This window comes from Leuciscus leuciscus (assembly GCF_965113295.1).
Source record: "Leuciscus leuciscus genome assembly, chromosome: 22".
Taxonomy (NCBI): domain Eukaryota; kingdom Metazoa; phylum Chordata; class Actinopteri; order Cypriniformes; family Leuciscidae; genus Leuciscus; species Leuciscus leuciscus.
In genome coordinates, this window is record NC_138746.1 from 24,477,260 (window position 1) to 24,496,777 (window position 19,518).

A 19,518-nucleotide genomic window follows, 5' to 3' on the forward strand; every position below is an offset into this window, starting at 1 on the left:
CCGAGCTGTTATCGCCCGGCAGAGTCTGACTGCTTTAGAGTAAGTGGATGAGCTCCGTAACCCGAATCCGCAGCCAAAAACAAATCATCCACCCGCCCCAATAACTTTCTCTGATTTAAGTATCCGCACCCGATGGTCAAATTACAATTATTCTGTGTTGTTACGCGTGATTATAAATGGATGATCGTCACTTTCAACAGCTGACTCGGCGACGGTTGATGCGCGCATCTTTAATGGTAACATAATACACTGATTAATGAGCGCTGCTTTTAAATGAACATTTCTTTAAAACAAAATTTATTTGACAGATTTTCCTTTTCTTAGTGTCATAAACAAGCTTTAATCCCATGAAACTTAAACTGGAATGTCACTGTTTCTGTCACTGCAACTTCCCGAACAGGCGAGCACATGCGCGCACACATCACTTTTGAAGTAAAATTTAAAATTGAGGATGCGGTGCATCGTGATATCGAATTTAACCGGATCGATGACATAATAATCATAATCGAATCGAACCGAACCGTGAGACCAGTGTCGGTTCACACCCCTAATCCTCACCCATAGAGGGAAATGGGGCTGCAATCTAAACACCAAACCAGCGTTCCCACACATTAGCCCACACATGTGTGAGTCCCAGGAAAAAAAGAGGGTCTTCGATCTTACTGTGACTAATTACAATCACTGTGCTTTACCAGCTGAAATAAAGGCCAGGTTTCTGCGCAAACAATAGAACAATGATTAGAGAATAATTGAATACTCTATTCAGACAGCAGATGTTATTATTTTATCCTCTGTATTCTGTCATAAGAATTTAATTATGCAGCTTAAAATTTAGGGATCATGTTTTGTTCTGCATTACAAAGATGAAGCCTACCATTCAGATATATTCACATCTAATTAAAACAAAACTAGATTTGCATTTCCTGAAGGAAATACCAGTGCTTGCAGAGCAGCTAAAGAACAACATTAACATATCAGGCCTCACAAGCACTGTAATAAACTTTTAGTGTCCTCCATTACAGCTAAAAGCATAAGAAAATAGAGATTTTAAAATCTGCACCTTAAACCTTTGCTTGCGATTGTTGCTGAGCTGTAGAAACAGACGATGAGGCCCATTCCAGTTTCCATAGACGATGTCTGTCTTCCCATCTCGATTAAAATCGGCTAACGCCACTCCACGGCCATGCTGCATTGGGTCATCCACCCCTGCAACAACAAAAAAGCTCATATTTAATTTCATATTTGCTGTAAAAGGTTAACAAATTCACCATTCAAAACAAAATCATCAAGAAAAAGAAAAGTGACAGCTCTTGCTTACCCGCTTGTGCCGCAACTTCTGTAAAGGTACCGTCTCCGTTGTTGCGAAACAGGAAATTAGGACTGTACTCATTGTCACAGAATATATCAGGTAGGGTCTGACTGAGGATCGGACCGACCACGACCCCCCGTCCCCCTATAACACAAAGCAGAGACGGCCATCATCACCAAAAGCACAGCAGAAATCGTTAGTGGCTTTCCAGCTCATTTCCCCGGCCCCTGCTCACTGCTGCTTTTGCTGACACAGACTCTGGCTGCCCATAATCACATTACAAGGAGTGTGAACATGTGCATTTAAAAAGCTTTCCTTCAACACATCTTGCCCGACGATCACTATTCTACAGCTTTGACCTCTAGTAGAATTACAGCAGCAAGACAATTTTATTTGTATAGCACTTTTCACAATGCACAATGTTTCAAAACAGCTTTAAAGAAAATCATGCCTTAATGTCTATAAGCCCAGCTCTACCAAGCTTTTCTTTATGCTAAATATGAGCATCATATTAACAGGTTTAATCGCTCTTACTCTCAAATCTTTTGAATAACATTGGAGCAGAAATGTGGGAGTTGCAAGATTTCTGATTAAATTATTGTAACATTAGGTACTGATTAAGTACTTGTGACATTGTTGTAGATGGTTAGAAATAATATAAAATAAAATAAAATAAAAATACTTTTATAATAGAAATAAAATAAAATATAGTGTGGTTGAAACCATACCATGTTTTGTGTCATTTAAACGTGATATGTGAATAGTGTAAGATATGTAAAAAATGAAATATTTGAATAAAATAAAATAAAATGCATTTAAAAACTTAATTTACTTAACTTAATAAATAATTAAAAAACATACTACGGTTAAAACCATTCCATAGGTAGGTTCCAATAGCCAAAAATACATTGTATGGGTCAAAATTATCGATTTTTCTTTTGTCAAAAATCATTAGGATATTAAGTAAAGATCATGTTCCATTAAGATATTTTGTAAATATCCTACCGTAAATTTATAAAACATTTATTTTTGTGAGTGAATGCAGCACAATCGCGAACATAAATGGACAACTTTAAAGGCAATTTTCTCAATGTTTCGATTTCTTTGCACCCCCAGATTCCAGATTTTCAATAGTTGTATCTCGGCCAAATATTGTCCTATCCTAACAAACCATACACCAATGGAAAGCTTATTTATTCAGCTTTCGGATGATGTATGAATCTCAATTTCAAAAAACTGACCCATGTGACTGGTTTTGTGGTCCAGGGTCACATATATGAATAGGCCTTGGAATAAAATGTGAAAATATGTGAATAAAATATGTAAAATATTAAATATGTGAATAAAATAAAATAAATAATGCATTTTTAATATAAATTAAATAAAATATATATTTAGTTTAAGCCATTCCATGTTTAGTCATTCAAACATGTGATCATATGTGAAGCTTGCCGAAGTTTTGACAGAATCCTCCATGCTGAGGTGAGAATATCTTCATTTTGTTGCTACAGTGACATTTCACTCTTGCTCATACAAGAGTGCCTCCCTCGAAACAGCTCTGAACAGTCGTCCAAAGCCCTGCTCTCCCCATAGAGATTAATGGAATGGTTGCTTCATTGAGTAAGTCAGAGCTGAAATACGGCTCACTTGTCCTTGTTCCTTCACATGACTTTCAGTGCAGTAAACAGCTGAGTGGGCCAAAACTCCCATCTCTTTATTCAGCGCTGCCTTCCAGGGCCCTGTTCTCTCTATTACTGGCTGCTTTAGCTGATAAACACTGTCTATAACTCAGTGATTCAAAGCTGATATGAGCACTGAGGTCTACTGTAAATCAGCCACAAGGCAAAAAACCTGGATCCTACAGCTCATGGCCTTTAAAGAGTCCTGGGTAATATATTCACTGTCTGACATCATCATACACTTACACACTCCTGCTCACGCATTCATAAATAAGCGGACATGCACCTGTGAACTTGTTGACTCCTGCCTGCTCGGCCACGTTTGACAGTGCAATGATTCCCTTGGACAGGTCACTTGAACTTTCATCCATTTCAATCAGAGCATGAGGACCTACAGTCCCACTGGCATAATTGGCAATGTAAATGGAATAACGACCTGTTCCCTTAAAAAAAGAAGAAGACAAAAGCATTAAGTTGTACAGAGATACCTAATAGTAGTTCCCTTTTGAGGGAACTCGAACTGCGTTGATACGACACTTTGGGGAATGCCCCCAGCTTGTCTGAAGCATGAATGAAACTATTCCAATCCTGATTGGCGTTACGTCATGACGTAACATGTGACGGCATACACGGAAGCTACAAAGGGCATACACGCCGGCACACAACAGAGTTAGATTTTTGCTCTTCAGGAAGTGCTCTGTGTCAAACTGTCTGTCCTATTTGGTATTGTTTGTCCCATAAGAACTTAAAATAAAGATTCTGTGGCTGGGATCTTGCGTTTGCCGAGGCAGCGCGTAGATTTAAGGTTTGTATTGCAATACAGAATCTAGTGGCTTGGATCTCGCGTTTGCAGAGGCAGCGCGTAGATTACGGGTCTACTTTGCAATAAAGATTCTGTGGCTAGGATCTCGCATTTGCAGAGGCATCGCGTAGATTTAAGGTCTGTATTGCAATACAGAATCAAGTGGCTCGGATCTCGCGTTTGCCGAGGCAGCGCGTAGATCACGGGTCTACTCTGCAATAAAGAATCGGTGTGTGAGTGTGATACTGTTTGGCTGCGAGGCATGCAGGGTCAGATCCTGAGGGGGATATTATCTGACTTAGAGAAGTTAGATATTTTAATTCAGCCAACCATCCAGAAAAGGAGAGTGTCGCTTCAAGAGGTCCCCCTCAGAGAGCTTGGGACTGTAGGCGGCGCTCTCGCCCACAGCCTCCTGAGAAGACGGATCTGAGGATCGTCATTAAGGCCTGGAAGGTGTCAGGAAAGAGATAGGAAAGAGATCCTACTTCCTAAATCCGTTCCATATGATCATGGTTACGCACAGATGCCTTTATTCCCTGTCCATATGGAAGAAACCTTGGTTCCTGTCCCAAGGCCCAGAGTGAAACCTGTCCGCCGGAAAACCGTTTCGACAGACACATCCCTCATTGGCTGGGGCGCGGTCATGGACGGCCGCTTTTCGAGAGGTCTGTGGCAGGACCGGCACCATTTTTGGCATATAAATTGCCTGGAAATGCTGCCGGTCTTGAGGGCTCTGAGGAGCTTCCTCCCAGACCTCAGGGGTCACCACGTTCTGAAACGGTCAGACAATGTGTGGTGGTCTCCTACTTGACTCATCAGGGGGGTCTGAGATTGTGCCCTCTATCCAGATTGGCGCACCAGATCCTCCTGTGGTCCCAGGGGAAACTGTTATCTCTCAGAGCAATGCACGTCCCAGGGGAGATCAGAGAGCAGACATCCTGTCGAGGCAGGGGCTGAGGCCTGGGGAATGGAGACTTCACACTGAGGTGGTGAAGTCGATATGCGAGAGGTTCGACCCAGTGGAAGTGGATTTGTTTACATCTCGAGGGACGTCCCACTGTCCACTGTGGTTTTCTCTCACCCATCCAGCCCCACTGGGGTTTGGATGCCATGGTACAGACGTGGCCGAGGCTACGCCTGTACGCTTTTCCCCCGATCGCTCTGCTCCTGGGAGTTCTGGAGAGGGTCCGTCGAGACGGGATCAGCCTACTTTGAGTAGCCCCGTACTGGCCGGCCCGAGTATGGTTTCAGACACCATAGCACTGGTAGATCCCTCTGAGGAGGGACCTGCTTCCGCAGGCCGGGGGCTCAATATTCACCCTCGACCAGACCTGTGGAAACTTTGGGCCTGGCCCTTGAGGGGGCTCAGTAACTAGAGCTTGGCCTGTCGGCTGGAGTGGTTGAGACCATACTCAGTTCCAGAGCTCCTTCCACGAGGAGACTGTATGGCCTAAAGTGGAATGAGTTTGCACTTGGTGTAGAGAGCGTGAGGTGGACCCAGTTAACTGCACGGTTGGCTTCAGTGCTGGAGCTCCTCCAAGATCGCTTATCGGCTGGTCTTACAGCCCGTTCTCATCCCAAGGCGTCATATATTGACGCTTTTGACATTTCGTCTACATCGAACGCACATGGCACCCTTTAGCGTCAATATGAGACGCAGATAGAAATGGGCCAGAAGGCGCCTCCTAGCGGTCTAACCCTATCCCTACACTACACCTAAACCTACCCATAACCGAACAAAGCTCTGTGCGTCTCATATTGGCGCTAAAGGGTGCCATGTGCGTTCGATGTAGACGAAATGTCAAAAGCGTCAGTATTATGACGCCCAAGGATGAGAATGCGTTGGGTCTTACCCCGTCCACACTCAAGGGGCCCTATCTTGCACCCAGCGCAATTGACTTTGTACACCGACGCATGTATCATTCCTATTTTGCACCCGCGCAAAGCGGACTTTTCCCTCCAAAGACGCACGTCGGTAAGTTAGGAAATACACTTGCGCTCCCCAGGGCGGTTCAGCGCAAAGAGGAGGCGTGTTCCGGCGCAAACGTTCCTTCATGCTATTTTGCAGGTTTAGAAAACAATTGCGCCACTAACCAGGAAAAAATCGTTTAAAGTCAGTGGCGCGTTGCGCATGTTATTCATATGCTATTTTAAGGGCGCATGCTTGGCCATAATCAATGTAGCGTGTGCACAACGCGCACTTTGATTCTCTCATCTACACAGAAGCAGCAGTTTTCATTTTTGCAAATCATACATTATTACGATAGATAGATAGATTAGATAGATAGATAGATAGATAGATAGATAGATAGATAGATAGACAGACAATTTATTATAAAAGCATACATCTAGCTTACACATTTACCCAAATTATCATACGCCTGTTTAACCGAAGTTAATTTGGGTGGGTTTCTCCATCCCCAATGTCCCTGACGAGAACGTCGGTCTCCTCGGCTGTGAACCGCTCCTGGCGCGCGCCGTTATAATAGGAATCCGCTTTAGAACAAGTGCGCCTGCTCTTAAAGGGAATGTGAGATGTCGCTCTGATTGGTTTATTTCACGTTACGCCCAAACCACACCTATGAATAATGGAGCTACTTCAGACCAACCCCTTTTAGATTTGCGCCGGGCGCAAGAGGCATTTATCCCGCCGGGAAAATAGCAACAGCGCCCAAGACCCGCCCACAAAGTTACTTGCGCTTTGCGCTTGACACTTGCGTTTCAGATCGTTAAAATAGGGCCCAATGTGTACGTGGCTGCCATTACAGCTTTCCACACTCCTCTGGGTGATGGGCCTCTGGGGAGACATCAGCTGATCGTACGTTTCCTCCGTGGGGCTTGGAGGTTGAGACCTGCGGCTCGTACCAAAGTTCCCACATGGGACCTGGCAGTGGTTCTCGAAGGACTGGTCGAGGCCCCCTTCGAACCTCTGGAGTCGGCTGAGGCCAAGAATATTTCCCTCAAGGTAGCTTTTTTATAAGCCATTACTTCTCTGAGGAGAGTAGGAGATCTTCAGGCGCTCTCTATATCTCATGGGTGCCTGGAGTTTGCTCCAGGCGACATTAAGGCTATCTTGCATCCCAGGATGGGCTATGTGCCTAAAGTGCCATCTAATGTGGCACGGCCTTCGGTTCTGCAGGCTTTTCATTTCTCCACCTCACGTGACGGTGGATGAAGAAAGAGATTTATCTCCAGAATTCTTCTTCATGGTGGAACTCAGACCAGTTGCTGGTGTGCTTCGGGTCACCCAAGAAGGGGCTTCCCGCATCCAAACAGACCATCAGTAATTGGATCGTTCAGGCTATCTCTATGGCCTATCAAGTGCGTAGCTTGCCTTCACCTTTGGCCATGAGGGCTCATTTATCCAGAGGCATGACGTCCTCTAGAGCCCTCCTTTCAGGGGCCCCGATCGGAGAAGTGTGCGATCCAGCAGGATGGGCCACCCCTCATACTTTTATCAGATTCTATAGGCATAGTGGGTACTCGTTCCCCAAAGTGTCATATCGATGCAGATTGAGTTCCCTTGAAATGGAACGTCTCGGGTTACGACTGTAACCCTTGTTGCCTGAGAAGGGAACGAGACACTGCGTCCCTTCGCCACGCCTTTCTCGCCTGGGAGCGACTTGCTTCATCGCAAAAGCTAACTCTGTTGTGTGCCGACGTCCATTTGTAGCTTCCGTGTATGCTGTCACATGTTACATCATGACGTAACGCCAGTCAGGATTGGAATAGTTTCATTCATGCTTCAGATGTGCTACGCTGGGGGCATTCCCCAAAGTGTCGTATCGACGCAGTGTCTTGTTCCCTTCTCAGGGAACAAGGGTTACAGTCGTAACCCAAGACGATTTCATGAAAAATACAGTACATAAAATTTCTTACAATTCTACATGATGCTAACACAATATACACATGTTTCTGTGGTGACTTCTGGCACTGTGGACTTAACTCTTTCCCCGCCATTGATGGACATTTCCATAATGACTCATGTGTGAGAAAACGCTTCCCCGCCATTGAAGGAATCTTTATTTTTATTTTTTTTCGTTCTGATGTAAAAAATGAATAAACAGCTTGAATATTCGTTTTCTACACGTGGGCGGGAATGAAATGCCCCTTTCCTCTGATTTGTCAGCCGAAGATCAAACTGTTCCATCATCAGTTCTTCCTCAGTTCCGCTGAACAGAACAATAGTCCTCCGCTGCTGCAGTTGTGCGGATTCTTAACGCATTTATTGCAACTACATTTCATCTTTTTCTCATCAAACAACCAGACTAACTAATGGCTAACAACGAATGGCTAATGTCTAACGAATGGCTCGACACAACCCGTACCCGTACCAGGGATCTTCGGCTTATCATCCGTTCAGTCGTTTTTTGATTTAATATTGAAAGTAGGAAAAGGAGAAAACAGTTCTTATTTCGTTTTGTTTTTCGTTCTGAGGTAGAAAATCAAGCAGAATTCTTGTTTTTCTGGGGTTTTTTGGAAACACGATTTACTCCATCAATGTTTCGATCATCGTTATGAATCTTATCTGGATGTAGTCTTTTTCTCAGCTTTTGCTCAAAATATTCCTCTTTTTATGAAACTTACCCACATTCAAGTGTTGATAAAAAAGAATGCATAAAGCCAGAATAACACAGTTTTATTTTTTTATTTTTTTTAAGCACGTCTGTTCTTTCTATTGCTATATTGCATGTTCAGATATTCATACAACAAAATATTCTGGGGGCCATGACATTTTTGTGAAAATGGCGGTGGCTGGCAACTTTTTAAAATAATCGATGGCGGGGAAAGAGTTCATGGGTTAGTTTCATTTCCCAAAAATGAAAAAAAATTTCATTCATTTTCAACCACTCGATTCATATGGATTAGTTTTACAATCTCTTTATGAACTTTTTGAAGCAAAAAAGTGGTAGTTGCGGAGAATGTCAATGAAGGGAGAGAAATCTCTCAGATTTAATTTAAAATGTCTTCATTTGTGTTTCGAAGATGAACTAAAGTTTTACGGGTTTGGAACGACATGAGGGTGAGTAATTGATGATACGTTTTTCATTTTCAGGTGAACTAACCCTTTAATAAACTCGATATTAACTTTAGCTAACCCTTTTCACATTCTCAACATATAATCATGTCCAACAGTGAATATACATGCATCACATTTCCACAACAGTGCCATTTCCACCACTTCTCAAATGTTGTATTCAATAGTGATTCATTCTGCACTGCAATGGTGAAAGTGACTTTTAATTAAATAAAATCTGATATAATTAATTAAATGATGATAAATATATATATTGACATATCATGAAAATATAAATTAATACATGAACATAAATCATTTCAGTATTTACAGTAAAAAAAATACAGTATATCATAATTTAATTAATATAAAACATATATATAAAAATGTATTATATAGAAATTAATTATTAATTATTATTATTATAATATAAATTATTTTCATCATGAAAGTCTGTCCGTCTGGGTCTGGGACAAGGTTGATAAGCAAAAGAGTTTCCAAGACATTTTTGATGTGATCTTCACAGAACATACAAGAAACAAGTTGGTGCACTCATTCATATAGCATATACACGCACACATACTCACACACCACACACATATTTCAACTGCCTCCCCTTGGATATTAATTTCACACCCCATTATCAGAAAGATTCCCTGTGGACATGAAGTCAGTGAAGTAGCCAAGCAAATGAACTTACGCACACAGTTTCAATAAAGACACCTACGATCCAACAGCATGGAAATGGTGAAATAAAGAAATATATACATAAGTGTATAAATATTAGCAGCTCGTGACCAGAATCCTAATGAGGCACAACAATGAAAATGTCAAACGCTCTCTGGTTTCTACATAACCGCCACTTCAGGTCAGAAAATACAGATTAAAGCATAATGGAGTTAAAACGCATGCTGCCCCAGTTTGTATTAGCAGTTTTAGGTTTTAATGTCATGATTTCCATGTTTTTGCTTTGGTTTAATGTTCTTGCTCTGTTTATCAATAAAAAAATTGAGAAATTCTGCCAGTAACAAGGGCCAGCAGAGAATTTGAAATGAATATTAATATTTTGAATTAATATTTTGTTCCAACTCATTTTTGTACAATTGACTTTACACTCTATGAGCTGAAAATAATTATTTAGGAAAAGTTACCACACCACATAGTTTTACCAATATTGAGTTTTAGTCAATACTGAATAGCCTAATTTTTGCATAAACAAATACACACATGCATAAATGCAGGTATGTATGGGGCACCTCTGTTTTAACGCATCTGAGCCCTATTAAACCAATTTTAAACTGAGAAAACTATTTTGTTGCAGTCTCAACTGTTAATTTTTGCCCTTTTTATGTGCTATTGGAGGAGAAAACCTCAGTAAGCACATAATGCAGGTAATCACTAACCCATGCAGATAGGCGAATGAGAGGACCAATCCATCTCCCTACAGAAACAGGCACATGTGTCTTCCAATCCACTTTGAAGTGACAAATGACTGTTTCAGTTTCAAGCAGAGAAAAACTACACATTACATTTGAATATTAATGTCTCTGAAGCTGAAGGGAATACACAGGGGTGTGTATTGTGTGTATTGTTTTTGCAAGAATTAGATTCTTTGTTTCCAGACAAGACTTAGAGAAACTTGTTCATGCTTTCATCACCAGCAGGGTGGATTAATGTAATGGACTCCTCACTGGCCTTCCCAAAAAGACCATAAGACAGTTGCACCTCATACAGAACGCTGCCGCTATTCTGAACAGAACCAGGAAATATGAACATATCACACCAGTCCTCAGGTATTTACACTGGCTCCCAGTTAGATTTAGGATTGATTTTAAAGTACGTATTTTTACTGGTATATAAATAATTCAATGGCCTAGGACCTCAATACATTGCAGATATGCTCACTGAATATAAACCCAGCAGATCACTCAGATCATTAGGATCATATCAGCTAGAAATGCCAAGGGTTCACTCTAAACATGGCGAGTCTGCTTTTAGCTATTATGCCAGCCGCAGCTGGAACCAGCTTCCAGAAGAGATCAGATGTGCTCCTACAGTGGTCACATTCAAATCCAGACTCAAAACACTTCTGTTTAGCTATGCATTTACTGTGCCGCTGTTCGTCCGACTGTTTGTACTGTACTGTTTTTTATTTTATTTTTCTAAACTGTTTTAATTATTCTTATTTCTTTTTATTATTTTAATTTCTTCTATGTAAAGCACTTTGAATTGCCATTGTGTATGAAATGTGCTATATAAATAAACTTGCCTTGCCTTGCCTATTGTTCTACAACTGTGGTGGCAGATGCTGTCATTTGCATTTATAGAAAAAGTCAAACTTCAGTGTACTTCATTGATGTATTCACAGGGGTAAACATATATATACAGTAGCCTATAGTATGCTTTGAGACACTGCTTAACTGTCATTTGGAAAAGTAGGCTATACAGAATATTAGCAAAATTCGCATAATAGAATGATTTCTGAAGGATCATGTGACACTGAAGACTGGAGTAATGATGCTGAAAATTCAGCTCTGCAAACACATGAACAAGTTACATTTCTTTCAAAAACATTTTAAAAAAGAATGTTTCCAAGAAAATGAATAAAAAAAAATAAACAGCATTTCTGCATCTTAATGCCTGTCACACTCAAATAATCTATTGGCAATAAAATAAAATAAAGAAATAAAGAAATAACACAACAGTTTGCATCTTACTTTCTTTTTTTTTTTTGTAGTTATGACAGCTTTGAGTGAAATTACGTAAACAAGCATTGAGTTAGAGGAACTTAATAATTTGTAGCATAAACACAATTTTTTGTTGATTACTCAAAAAAAATAAGTCGCTCCAACTACTTGAGTTGTAGCCGTGAAACCAATTAATCTCATCTATTCCAGTTCAAATCAACAGCTATCATAGCACATGCTAACATAACTTATTTAACACATACTTAATGATCAAGAAAAATATTACTTGTCACATGACATTAGCGCAGTCAATGTAGTGTTTACCTTCTCTACTCTTCAGTGGTAACCACAAAAACCTCAAGATTACAGAAACTCTTTTAAAAGTCAAACATAACAGCATTAAACAGTAACAGGTATTCCCCTTCACTAAAAACAAATAACTTAACATTTAATTTCAACATTTATTCTCCTTATCCAGTCCTATGCAAGGCATGCTGGCAAATAGAAATCCACTGCCTAATTTCTGAAGTTTATCAAGAAAATTTCGTTAAGTTACTACAACTAAATGTTTTTAAATAGCTAATTAATGGAGAAATTTAAATTAGAGATGATATTAAGTTGAGGTAATTATCAACATTATGTCAACAGAACTCAACAAAATAATATTTGCAACTTAAAACAAAAAAATTTGATTCGATTTTTTAACTTGCAACCATGCATTTATTTAAGTTGTGATAACAGGTCTCCTGAATTACTTTTTAGAGTACATTTGACAGCTCTGTGACCTTGTATGAATGCAGTTGGGAATAAATTAGGCAAACTCAACCATCTGCATCAGCAGTTAATTTCAACTTTGCGAAGTCGCTATGGGGATCGACTGCATAGCATCCAATGACAGGGCGATTTTTTTCCCGGCCAATTCAGTCCCATGAAGAGCAAACACATTTTGTTTTTATTTTTTCTTTCCAAACCTATTATAAGCCTGATCCTAAATCATTTAAATCATAAAATCATTGGTGAAATACTTTTAAGCAGCATCATCTCACTATTATCAGCCCAGTCAAATGACTGCGGGTGAAAAAAATCCATTTCAATCCCTCGCAGCTCTACCCCAGGATTACTGAGCATCCTTCACTGCTGACTGCTCCACACAACAGCATGGCGTCCAGAAGTAATTGCGAAAATATGCTGTTCAGCTTATTGTGTTTTGGACTAAATACAAATCATTGACATGTTTGGCCATTCATCATGCCGTCTGGGATTAGGTGAAGCGCGGTCAGACGGTGGGAGCTTTGATAACATGTGTGCAGAGAGACAAATTAAGGCTGCACTTCCCACCTAATACGTCTCCTTACAAAAAGAAACAAATGAGGCCTTGAGTTTTCTAATTATCACAGCACATGATTTAATATCAGAGACAAATATCGCAGTTCGCTGGAAATGAACATTGGTTGGTTGAGAGGGGCAGGACTCAACGCTGATGGCGGACAGTAAATGATGGCCGTAGAAGATTTTGAGTCTGTGAGGGTGAAATGATCAGTAATGAGATGTAAACAGACACTCAACACCCTCAAGAACTCACTTTCCCTCAGATTCAACATGCTGCTCTTCTGCAATTCTGTTGATGATCAATACATATAGTACCTCTGGCTGCAACTTACTATTAACATTTTCTTCCCATACATTTCGACCAAGGAATTTCCATGATTTTCAGTCATTCATGATTACTGGATTTCTAAAAAGCATTTTATTCATGCTGCACTCAGGAAGAGCAATTTCTAATCTATGAAATGTTTTAGAGCCGAGCATATACCAGAAAAGTTCATATTCACTGCAGCAGTGGTTCTCAAACAAAAATGAGACATGTCTGACCACGTATTAATGCACAAGTAGAAACGAAAAATAAAACTTTTAAAAGGGAGGAGAAATCCACATTTATATTATTAATTCAACTGTCACTTGCTAACTAGCCAAATTAGGAAGATGGGCAGGTTGCTTGACATCCCTCATTCAAAAAATTATAATTATAATATGTTTGACTGCAGACTGGTTTATTTGTAACCAGGGTTTGAAATTAACTTTTTCACTCACCGGCCAATTTGGATACTACATTTTTAAGTTACCGGCCATTCATAACTTCTACTAGCCAAAAATAAACCAGATTAACTACATCACAGTTTATATAGATATAAAATTAAATTTGGATTTCATACATCAATTTCTTATTCAAACAAAATCCTGTCATCCAGCCATCTCCTACCCGTCCTCTTTTATCCTCTTCCTTTTCACCAAAAAAGTATTTTAGGTGGACAGATCAATACAGTACAAAGAACATCAATAAAATGTAGGATGCTGGAAAATAACAATGTATTTTCTGTTAACCAAATGCTTTTTAATCTTCGCTATTGCTTGAATGAACAAGCGCGCCTGACGGGCATGTTCAAGTAAACCATATAGGCCTATGCGCAGATTCTGTGCAATACGCTGTATTTAAAGGCCGTGTTGCAGGGTAAATTTTTCAACGAATTTGTGCAGTTTGCTTGTTCGTAATAAACATTTAAACTGTTATCCATTGTATTTTATGTTGTTTGGTATCACAAAACGGAATATAATACGAAAAAGTAGGTACTCTTACAGCTGTTTGCAACGATTCTCCTTTCCCCCACAATGCATTGCATTACGTCACGTTGGGGAGAGAATTTACCAAAGCCCGCATTGAGAGCGACTAGAGACGAGTGGTAGACGACAGTATTCAGATAGCGCAGATTATAGATAAATAGATAAATACATAGATATAGATAGATAGATAGATAGATAGATAGATAGATAGATAGATAGATAGATAGATAGATAGATAGATAGATAGATAGATAGATAGATAGATACAGTAGATAGATAGATAGATAGATAGATAGATAGATAGATAGATAGATAGATAGATAGATAGATAGATAGATAGACAGATAGATATATATAGATAGATAGGCTAGTATAGAGAGAGATAGGCAGACAGCCAGATAGCATAAGTTAACGTTAGCATAGATAGCTAGCAGCTAGATAGATAAATAGATAGAAATATATAGTAGGTAGATTGACATCTGGTCACGGGGTGAGCTCCTCGACCAGCGACCAAAACGCACTCACTTCCCTACAGCACAAGCTTTCCAACGCAGTTTCCATGGGACGGCACCGCCCACACAAGCACCTGCCAAACACAGCGACAGACACGCGGCGGCTACGTTTGCAACAACATTTTCACCGGAGGAAGAGATAAACGCTTAGAAACTCCCATATAGCTAGATGCCTTCTATTTCTAGATGACAAAGACAAAGTTTACCAGTACTACGATACTATGACAAAGGTTACCGGTACTTATCTGAACTAACGTCATGATCTTTGCCACTAGATATAAAGAAAACGTTGATTTTTCACTCGGTGCTATTCAATGACAGTAAAAATAAAATAATATATATATATATGTATATGTGTGTCGTTATTGTGCACTGCTGCTCGTAGACTAGCTTCAGTGCTCATTGCTGCGTTGCTAAATGATAGCAACTCACCAGGACACTTCACCAACTCTCCACTCATTCTCCATAGTTCTAATACAGGCTGAGGCTACCTTTCCTCCACTTCTCCCCAACGTGACGTCATCACCGAATTGCGTAAAAAAAAAAACGTTAATACCAAAAACGTAAAAAAATGGTCTTTAAGACCATTTTTGAGACATTTTAAAAATGATATACATATCTTGAGTGATTTATATACCCATTAATCGACAGTGGTGGTTAACCTGCAACATGGGCTTTAATATACCATGATTCACGAGTTGAGTATTTGCGCTAAATCTGTGCAGAAATGGCTAACACGAACGTCCCCAGCAAAGTGAGTAAACATAATATTAAGTAACAGGCCAAATTGGCTAGTGATTAGACAGCGTTACCCACCACAGTTGAATTTTACCCGCATTTCGCGGGTTGGTGGGTGTTGTAACACAGTTTGTGTTACTGTTTGTAACACAGATACACATGGTTTGTGCAGACCACAATGTGTTTAAATTGTGTCACCACTTGATGTCCCACTTAAAGCAGATAACCATGGCACTATCAAATTTCCCATAACTCTTCCATTAGAAATCAATGTAAAAATCCCTGAAAACGATAGGAATCTTGATCTGAGATGATCCACAAGATTTTGTAGGAAAACATACAAATTATTCCTTTTTCCACCTGGCTGGTTTTACTTGAGGAAAACATTTTCGATCGGGATGAAGTGGCAAAAGCTTTCACTTAACGCAAACTTTAGTAGAAGTGTTACCTTTCTGTCCACACATGCGACTGACCGGCCAGCCACACGATTGGCAACGTCTCTGTTTTCATTTATGTCATCGTTGAGGAGATCCTCAAACCGTCCGTTACGGAACTTAAAGAGCTTGTCAGCGTAAGTTGCTCTACCTGCATGAAATGACAAGAACAATTACATGAAACTAACATCCATTTACTTTACCATTATCTCCAGAGCCTCGTTCATTAAACCGTTTCATACCTGAGAAGGCATTATTAGTGTTAAGGACGTAAATTTCCTCCCTGCCATCACCATCTATGTCACATGCTGTCACTCCGATGGCATTGCCGTGTCGATCTCTGAGTGCATAATATGGAGAACTGCGGTTGTCAACTGCAATGTTTAAAAGCCTCTTCTTAAACTTGTCATACTTTAACACCAGATTTGGGCCATTGTACCTAAAGAGAAAAAAGTAGAGCATACATATAAGTTAAATATTTAAAACCGACTAACAAAGAAGACAACAATTCTTAATCAGTAGTTATGTCTTATATGTGTGTACATTCAGTATTAAAATGTAATATTGAATATAGTAAGATTTACTAAAAAACAGTATAGGCCTATATTATATAACCCATTGGCTTTTTTTTCTTCTTCTTTGCTTCAAGCCTGATTGTTGTTAGATTTATGTTTAAAACAAGAAAAAATTACATTGGCAAAGGAAAAGTAAACTTAATTCAAGATACATTCTCTGAAAACTAAACTCAAAGAAAAACATGCCTTGAAGGATTACTATAAAACCATATTCCATTCATTTAGTCTCCTGTTTCCAACAAGGCACATCCTTGTTGGTGCATTTCACTGACCTGTAATACCACAATTCAACCTCGGCTGTCATTTAATAGAAGGAAAAACAAATTCTAGTTTCCCTAGAGATACAATTCTGTCAGTTGCACTTGGTTTCAGTCTTGAGCACAATTCAAACAAAACAATGAACTCTCCAATTACATCTATTATCATCAACATAAATCCGCTGAGATCCAAACCATTTCACAAATGGTTTACAAATAATCCCAATTAATTGCTTTGACATTTCTGTTTCTCCTAGAAAATATTACTTTCAAGCCCCAAACTGAGGTAATGTTCTTGGCCAGTCTCTGTTCTGTGTCAATATTCCAAAAATGTAAGTTCACTCAAACGGCACAAAAGGACCATTTAACTTCTAGACACTGATTAAGTATTTTCTCTAAAGAAACGTAATGTCATAAACACTTCACGTTCCCATGTGATTGGGAATCCAATCATGAGAGGACCAGAACACTCACCCTGAGACAAACATCTCCAGATCTCCGTCTCCATCCACGTCAGTGACAGCCACGCCGTAGTTGAGCTGCGTTGGGTTATTCTCATAGTCCGAGGGGAAAACACTCTGAGTTACTGAGGCAAACATGGGTTCAGTCCGCTGACCCCAGGACAGTCCAGACACACCCACAGTGAGTAGTAATATCCACACCGACATTGTTATCTGTGAAATTCATCAAGTTTTATAAAGAATAAATCACTCTCTAGAATGAAACTATGACAAGATCACCATCATACTTACCTGTTGATCTGTGAAAAACTCTTTCATTGAGGTTATGACTCACTCAAGAGAGAGGAACTGTAAAACATCCTGAACTGAGCCACACAGTCGAGATATTCCACTTTCATTGAGTTTTGGGAGACTGAATTGCTTTCTACAGTGTTAAGAGGCAATTACCTTCCCAGCATTACACTCACCGGACAGAGACATAAATACAGAAACTGCAGACATGTGACAGGTCAGAATGGACCAAATTAAGATCTGAGAGTAGAAGCCATTTCACTGCACATGAGACAGACATTTAGGACGGCAAAATCCATATGTGACAGAGAAGGACGTGATCTTTCTATCAATCTATGTTCAGGGGCATTTCCTCCAAGGAAGCAAGGGAGTGCCTCCTCAAAAAATGGGATGAGAAAATTATAAATAAAACAACGCAATACAAAAAAGGACATTAAAAGGTGTATAATCACTTGTTTTTCTAAAGTAACACTGACCAACAGCGACACCAGCAGATAAAGTTATAGTGGGAGTCAGAGGCTCTCTTGCCTCCCCTAAATCCATTGACTTTTTGGAGGGGGTTTGGAGGCGGGTAATTGAGAATGAATGGGGGGAAGTCAAGTGAGAGGAGGCAATGCCTCCATCGCGCTATGATTGGATATGATTGGTTATGATTGGTTTATGCTATAATTCCAGCCTCTTGTTTTCGTGCACGTGCGTGTTCGCGGATCGGTCTGAATGAACAAAATCATGTCGTTGGGAAGACTAATTAAAAAGTAGGTAAACAACTCACCCACTTAGTGATAATAGGAAATTAAAATAACAGAGATTGTTTTGGCTTTACAGCAGCTCTAGAATAAAGTTATTGTACAGCTAAAGTTAGTTGATTGATTCACTTCCATTGCAACGATCATTAGTTATTAACTTATGGGCCGCTAACACAACACCGTTCTAACAGAAAACCCTAAAGTTCTCTCTGCTCAAACTTTAAAAACGCTAACCTGTGAGAACACTGATGGCGTGCACATGCATATTACTTGTACGTGAGTCTATAGGTATGCACGTTTGAAAATATGTGCGCAGGCATGTAGTCTTTCTTTACAAACCAACCCTCAACAAACTACTTGTCTGGCCTTAAAATTTATAATACAGAATTTTTATCGCTTCTGCGTAGCCACGTGAACCGGAATTATCCCGACAACGCTTTATCTGTAGAGAGGTAAAGGGAGGGGAGGAAGGCCTTAACAGGGGAGAGACTAGTTGACACTTCAGGACTGCGTTGTCGTTGTGTCCAGACACATCCTTCATCAGATCCGGATACGGCCTGGATCCGGCGGACTGCGGTAAACCTCGGGATAAACAGAGAGACTAATATTAACGTAGACGCCATCCTTCTTATGATGTAACAAGTACATCAGGATTTATGGGAAGTGTTCCCGGTTCCGGCTGACCTAATCTATGCAGCTTAACATTTAATTATAAAAGCCTATAATGTGTTATGTGTATGCTAGGTCAAAGAGATGTGTTTTGAGTCTAGATTTAAACTGACAGAGTGTGTCTGCTTCCCGGACAATGTTAGGAAGACTGTTCCAAAGTGTTGGTGCTAAATAGGAAAAGGATCTACCGCCTGCAGTCGATTTTGATATTCTAGGTATTATCGACTGGCCGTAATTTTGAGATCGCAATAGTCGTGAAGGACTATAATGCATTAAGAGCTCGCTCAAGTACTGCGGAGCTAAACCATTTAGTGCCATTTGGTGCTTTGTAAAACAGAACTGGGCTAATATGGTCATACTTCCTGGTTCTGGTAAGAACTCGAACTGCTGCATTTTGGACCAGCTGTAATTTGTTTATTAAGCGTGCAGGGCAACCACCCATAATTACATTACAATAATCTAGCCTTGATGTCATGGACTTCCGGTGTGACCGGTGTTTACCGAACTTTGATGATCCAAAAATAAGTTGATTATTGAACAACTGAACATCAGCTCACAAATAAAATATATTGTTTAAATTGTACTGCCTTTAGTTATTATTTTTAGAATAAATGTAAAAAAAAAAAAAAAAAGTGCTTAAAAACACTAAGGGCCCTATCTTGCACCCAGCGCAATTGACTTTGTACACCGACGCATGTATCATTCCTATTTTGCACCCGCCC

The 19,518-nt window shown here is 39.9% G+C and overlaps 1 protein-coding gene across 1 annotated transcript in view; it reads right to left on the reverse strand.

Moving 5' to 3' along the window:
• crtac1b (cartilage acidic protein 1b) overlaps positions 1–19,518 on the reverse strand; it is a 41,814-nt gene that overhangs the window by 17,206 nt on the left and 5,090 nt on the right. The window contains exons 2-7 of the mRNA XM_082154475.1: positions 17,104–17,303; positions 16,040–16,236; positions 15,812–15,948; positions 3,275–3,431; positions 1,319–1,453; positions 1,061–1,206 (exon numbers count right to left, since the gene is read on the reverse strand). Coding sequence (XP_082010601.1) covers positions 1,061–1,206; positions 1,319–1,453; positions 3,275–3,431; positions 15,812–15,948; positions 16,040–16,236; positions 17,104–17,297 — 966 coding nt within the window. The 5' untranslated portion in view covers positions 17,298–17,303. The remainder of the gene's footprint in view (positions 1–1,060; positions 1,207–1,318; positions 1,454–3,274; positions 3,432–15,811; positions 15,949–16,039; positions 16,237–17,103; positions 17,304–19,518) is intronic.